Raw genomic sequence first — 6,509 nt, 5'->3', positions numbered from 1 at the left:
AATTCTGATCATATAGTTGACTCTGATTCTCTTATTATTCCAACATCTGCTACACTTGTTGCTCCCTCTATTGGTGTACATGTATGTTAATCGACCCCACATCCTATCACTCCAGTAGTTATGCAACATAATGTCTTGACCAATTCTAATCATATTGTTGGCTCTGATTCTCCAACACTTTAAGCTGCTCAACATATTGTCTTTAATATTTGTGTTCATGTGGGTCAATCGACTCCCCCAATTCCTATTCAGAAGACTTACAATAACTTATCTTCTCTCTCGTCTGAGGAGGAGTTGGCTCTTACAGTTCAACATAGTGCTTTTAATGTCACAGATGCCTTCACTGAAAGTTGGTTTAATCTAGTTGGCAATTCTATGCAAACTGAAACTAGTCAAAAGAAGAAAGGGATAAAGAAGAAAGGTGCATCCTCCGTTCCAGCAACTGGTATGGTGGTTTCTCCACCTTTCACTAGGTCCCATGGCAGTAAGGTTACCACTTCCAGCCCTTCTCAATGAAGATAGTCTTCTAGAATGTTAGGGGAATAAGAAAGGAATTTGCAATGGATTGATTAAAGGAAATTGTTTCACAACATAAGCTAGAAATCTTATGCCTTGAGGAACCTATGATCAAGGCTCAGTCTTTTTATATTGAGCTTATTGGCATAAACTACTTTAATTCTGTTTTTATCCACAATGATTTACCTGCTAAATTGGGTAATCTATGGATTTTATACAAAGCTGGTCTCAATGTGGATGTTCTTCATGCGTCAGATCAGTGCATTTCGATTTCATATGACAATGCAGTTCTCTCTTTTGTACATAAGAACTGTCACATTGTTCAAAGAAGGAGATTATGGTCATATTTGAAACTCATTGACATTACTCTTCATTGGATAGTGTTAGGTGACTTCAATGTAGTTTTAAGATATGAAGAAAAAAAGGGTGTTCACCGTCCTAACAGATCATCTATGCAAGATTTTCATGATGCTATTAATGATACTCAACTTATTGAATCCCCTTATGAAGGTATGAACATCACTTGGTCTAACAATCAAAGATGGGGCTCTACAGTGGTTGCTAAGTTGGATAGGGTCTTCTTTAATGTTGCATGGAGCTTTAAATGTAATGGGTGGAGGTACAAAGTGGGTCCTAGACATGCTTCTGATCATGCACCTCTATTTGGTGCGCAACCTTGTGTGCCTAAACAAAAAAATATCCCTTTTCAATTCAATAAAATATGAATTTCCCATCCTTCCTTTTTGGAATTAATTCAGAGTCGTTAGAGTCAACCTTTATTTGCACCACCCTTGGTGAGAGTGATTAAAAAACTTCAGAGACTCAAGATGGACCTAAAGAAATGGAATCATGAAGTTTTTGGTAACTTGGACAGTAATATCCGTATAGCAGAGGCACAACTTCTTCAAGCTCAAACTCTTGTAGACCAAGATAATCACAATGAAAATCTTATCAACGAAGCAGTTCTTAAAGAGAATGAACTTTCCACAACAAGAAATAACAGAGCGAGTCTATGGAGGCAAAAAAGTAGATTAAACTTTGATGAAGAACTCGACAGGAACTCTACTTTCTTTCACAACATGTGTAAGTTAAGACAAGGGACATCTATAATTTCAGAGCTTGTAACTGAAGAGGACACTTTCCTTTCAGACTTGAAGGAAATACAAGACTATATAATACATTTTTATGAAGTCAAATTCACTGAAACTGCTGTGATTCAGGATGATCAACTCTTAGGACTCACTCCGAAGTTAGTTACTAATGAAGATAACCACTTTCTCACTAGTATTCCTAATTATGTGGAGATACAAGAAGTGGTTTTTTCCATAAAAGATCATAGTTCCCCTGGTCCAGACGGATTCCAAGGTCACTTTTACCACAAATGTTGGCACATCATCAAGCTAGACATATGTGAAGCTGTTCAATCTTTTTTCATCCAGTCCATATTACCAAATTAATGGCATAAACTCTAACTTCATATCTCTGGTCCCAAAAAAAAGATGCTAAGAAGCTTAGTAAGTTCAGACCCATCTGTTGTGCTAATTTTCTCATGAAAATGATTTCCAAACTATTACAGCTTAGGCTTAACTCGATAGCCTAAAATATTATTACTAAGGAGCAAGCTGGCTTTGTTCCTAGTAGGTCTTCTCAATCTAATATTGGGCTAGCTTTAGAACTTTTTAATGAGATCCAGACTAAAAGAAGAGGAGGCAATGTTGCGATCAAAATCGACATCACACAAGCTTATGACTCTATGAGTTAGTGTTTCCTCCTTCAGGTTATGAGTAGATTAGGTTTCTCTCTCACTTGGATCAAAGTTATTATGAGTTCTACTCATATTTCTATTTTATTCAATGGTGGACCTATTGGTTTCTTCCCTATGAGTAAGGGTTTAAAGCAAGGAGATCCTTTATCTCCATTGCTTTTTGTTATAGCAGAAGACATTTTTAGTAGGGGCATGTGCACTCTTTTGCCAGCAGAATCTTATAAAGCCTCTTATTATTGTCAAATAAGGCTTTCCAGCTCGAAGTCATCTTCTCTTCGCAGATGACATGATTATCTTCTCTAAAAGTGATAGCATAAAACTTAGATGTATTAATAAACTCCTTGATAGATATCAATTGGCATCTGGTCAATACATTAATAAAGCCAAAAATAGAATCTTCCTTGAAGGTTTTACCATGCTCAGGAAAAATAGGGTCTTTAATGAAATACAATTCTCCGAAGGTTTTCTGTCAGAGAAGTATCTTGGGGTACCGATGGTATATGGAAAAGTCAAGTGTTCTACTATCTCTCCAGTTCTGGATAGAATTAGGAAGAAACTGACTAGTTGGAAAGGAAATATGCCCTCCTTCCAAGGTAGAGCAATTCTAATCAAATATGTTCTTTGTAGCATGCCCATATATAATATGTCAATCTACAAATGGCCGTCTTGTATCATTAAAGAAGCTGAAAGAGTTATGCATAAATTTCTTTGTACCGGGGATCCTTCTTCTCAAAGGTCCACTACTATGAGATGGGAAAACACTAGTAAACCTGTAAATGAAGTTGGCCTTGGCATTCGTAAACTCAGAGAGGTGAACATGGCAATGGTTATGAAATTATCATGGTCTATAACTAATGGGGAGGGTGATTTTGCATAGTTTATGAAGCCTAAGCATACGAGTAGAGATGGGTCTCTTACACAATACCATAAACCCTCCTCGATTTGGTATGGAATTAAAAAAGCTTTGGGAGAAATCAGTACAAGGTACAAGTGGATTATAGGCAATGGAGAATCAATTGATTTTTGGAGGGGTAATTGACTAGGCAATTTCTCTCTTCAACATGTGTTGGATCTCACTGATCAAGAGAAAAGGTTACAACTCTAAGTTGAGTATCAATGGTAATGGTATTATCATTCCTCAACCTTTTATGCAGTTGCATGCTGCCTTTGGAATCCTACTAGATGTCTCTTGTAATCCTTAACAAAGCGATTACAAGGTTTTGTGCCTAGACATCAAAGGAAAATTCTAGGCCAAATCAGCATTCAATGATACAAGGAAAAAAAAACAAATTGTTTCATGGTCAAAACTTATTCGGAACTCACACACTCACCCTAGAGTTGCTGCTATTACTTGGAAGTTGATTAATGGATGTGCGGCTACTGATGAGAGAGTACAGAAAATGGGAATCAGACTAGTTTCTTGTTGTCATTTTTGTTCTCAAACTATTGAATCTCTTCACCACATCTTATGGCAATGTCCTTTTGCTGTTCAAATGTGGTCTTGGTTTTCAAGTTGTTTCCAAATGTCACAACCTCTCATTAATTTCCATGAAGCTTCTATTATGTCTTCTCTGTGGAGTTCGTACCTGACGCAAACATGGAACTCAGGATTATTGACAGGTATAGTTGCGATTTGGAAGCATCGGAACAAAATTGTTTTTGAAGGGTCTACTCCTAATGTGGATATTTGTAAAAAAGCAATTAGATCCCACATCTTATGCACTGACCATCTCTCCAAAGCCCACATGGACGACACTATGAGAGATAGACACTTTTGTATGCTTTGGAACATTAATTTCATATTCAAGCCACCACCTACTCTGAAATTTTGTTACTGGATCCCTCCCAAATCGGATATAGTAAAGTTGAATTCTGATAGTGCCACTTTTGGCAATCCAGGTCCTTCAGGTATAGGCGTAACTTAACCTTCAGAAACTTTACTGGTGATTTTCTTATTACTCTTCATAAGAACTTAGGTGTCAACACCAGTTACAAAGAAAAATATCATGCAATTGTTTTGGGAGTGGAAACTGTGATTGCACGAGGTTGGTTAAAAATCTGGGTAAAGTCTGATTCCACTAGCTGCAGCAGTGGCTTCTTTCACTAGCGAAGAAATCATTTGGGAACTACAAGCAAGATGGAAAGCATGTCGTCTGAAACTTCAATCCCTCTCTTTTACTCACACATGGAGAGAGGCCAACATTGCAGTCGATATCTTGTTAAAAATAGGTGCAAGCTTGCAAGAAAATGCTTCGATCATCACTAAAGGAAAGCCTTCATGGCTTATCAGATGGGAAAAGTCGTATAGCAAATTTGTGAGAATAGGCTAGTATTGTACGTTGTGTACCTAACTTATTGGAGTACACATAACAACTGGGTTAGAATCAGAGTTTCAGTCCCAGACTTAAACTATTCTTTTGTATTTTTCTCTTTATTAATATATTTAAACTTACCTAGCAAAAAAAATAAAATACAGAGCAACGTATGAGTAGAAAACGATATGAATACCAGTAAATTTTAGTTATGCTAAATCGGATATCATATTGAAAGCTATTATATTTTCAATAACTTAATAATTTAGTAATAGCCTAATAGATTAGCTCAAAGACTTGTAAGTTTTCTTTCTGAAGCTATTCTGGCTGAACAACCGGTTAGGTAATCAATCAATTCGACTTAGTCTTTGCTTTTAGTTTGCTACACAGTCATGATTCTTGAGTAGCAGCAAACTTGTCTCAATAGACTCATCAAACCTTGTAGTGATGTTATGTCCTTCGATTAAAGGTGTATGTATTTTAGTTAAATTATGTTAGTAACTACCCAACGTTGAGGAGTTGGGTTGTACTTATTTATATAATCTTTGGCTTAGTGAAATAAACACAGAAATGACTAATTATGGATATGATCTTGGTGGATTTGAACCACTATCTCTTGAAATGTATATCCATACTTAAGTGCTCTTCCATTGAGCTAAAGATCCACTTTAAGATACTCAGAAGCATACAATATGTAAGATAACAAACTTAAAACAGGTAATACCCCACGCATAATTCATGACAACAACAAACCAAAACTATATAAAAGCAACAATTAACTCAATTACTTATTTTTAAGAGGAAAGAACGAAAGGAAAAAATAAATGTGAAGCTCTTTTTCCATCTTAATCTTTTAATGTTTTAGACATGGATGCTACCTTGAGTGGAATTCAAACTTTTAACACTTGTTGCATATGGAGGACTTAAATCGAGCAAATTCAATCAACCTCGCATGAAAATCTGAAACAACTAAAAAAATGCAACCATTTGCTAGCCCTATTGAATGAGATGTAACGAAAATATCATGTATCTCACCCAAAATTCATTTGTGATCAAAATTTCAAACACACCATACCCAACACCAAATTAATGTAGATTATCGTGCAGTCAACTTATTTTAATCCAAAGAAATACCACTATACACTACGCAAATGCATATAGTAGAACACTTAGCAAATATGACTATAGACTATGTAATTAAATAAATTGTGCTTTTAGGAAAATATCAATCAAGAGAAAATAGTTAGAGAGTTAGAACGCTATGATAAAATGATGTGCTCCCAGGTAACGTAAACAAACTTAAATGCTAGCCAAATTTCCAAATACTTAAACTTAAAGAAATTATGGTCCCAGTAATTAAAGATCTAATACATATTTATATGATCAACTATCCAACAAATTATGGATTGGTATTTGTCGTTGGCAAATATCGTCAGCTGATATTTCAACCCATATATATAGTTAAATATCGAGATATCAATATAAGGGTCAATATCTCTCTACAGTTTGAAATATTACAGGTATGAGCGGGAAGAAAGTGAAGAAGAAGAAGAATGGACATGCATCATCAAGTGATTGGGTTAAAGCTATTTGGAAAGGCTATATAAGGACTAATCCAGGAGAGAAATTCATTATCTTCTTCCCACAAAAAACATTGTAAACCAGAGAGAAAGAGAGAGAAACGGAGTGATCTTGTAATCTTCATCACTAAGTCAACAAAACTTATATTTTGTTCATCTCAAATCACAAATATCAAGTAAACTACTTAGACTCTTCGAGAAGCAAGCTTGCATAACACATTGGCACCGTCTACTCATCAAGGGAGATACTGGCTCATCAGCAAGTTGTCTTCAGTGAGTGAATCGTATCATGAGTATATTTCTTGTGAAGGATCAGTGGTCTAATTCTACTTTCAC

General features: G+C 35.7%; 2 protein-coding genes across 2 annotated transcripts; both read left to right on the top strand.

The window, feature by feature from the left end:
- The first annotated feature begins 623 nt into the window (after window positions 1-623).
- Window positions 624-1,241, top strand: LOC147475560 (uncharacterized). The gene has a single exon (XM_086585454.1). The coding sequence runs from the start codon at window positions 624-626 to the stop codon at window positions 1,239-1,241; it is 618 nt and encodes a 205-aa protein (XP_086441580.1).
- A 102-nt stretch (window positions 1,242-1,343) lies between these two features.
- Window positions 1,344-1,973, top strand: LOC147475559 (uncharacterized). The gene has a single exon (XM_086585453.1). The coding sequence runs from the start codon at window positions 1,344-1,346 to the stop codon at window positions 1,971-1,973; it is 630 nt and encodes a 209-aa protein (XP_086441579.1).
- Window positions 1,974-6,509: the final 4,536 nt, after the last annotated feature.

Source organism: Coptis chinensis, chromosome 9, assembly GCF_015680905.1.
Source record: "Coptis chinensis isolate HL-2020 chromosome 9, ASM1568090v1, whole genome shotgun sequence".
In the NCBI taxonomy this organism is placed as follows: Eukaryota; Viridiplantae; Streptophyta; class Magnoliopsida; order Ranunculales; family Ranunculaceae; genus Coptis; species Coptis chinensis.
The sequence above is the reverse complement of the archived record's forward strand: the minus strand, read 5'-3'. Positions and strand labels throughout refer to the sequence as shown.

Excerpts from the sequence above, each read along its gene's own strand:
- LOC147475560 (XM_086585454.1), top strand. The coding sequence starts at position 624 with ATGATCAAGGCTCAGTCTTTTTATATTGAGCTTATTGGCATAAACTAC.
- LOC147475559 (XM_086585453.1), top strand. The coding sequence starts at position 1,344 with ATGGACCTAAAGAAATGGAATCATGAAGTTTTTGGTAACTTGGACAGT.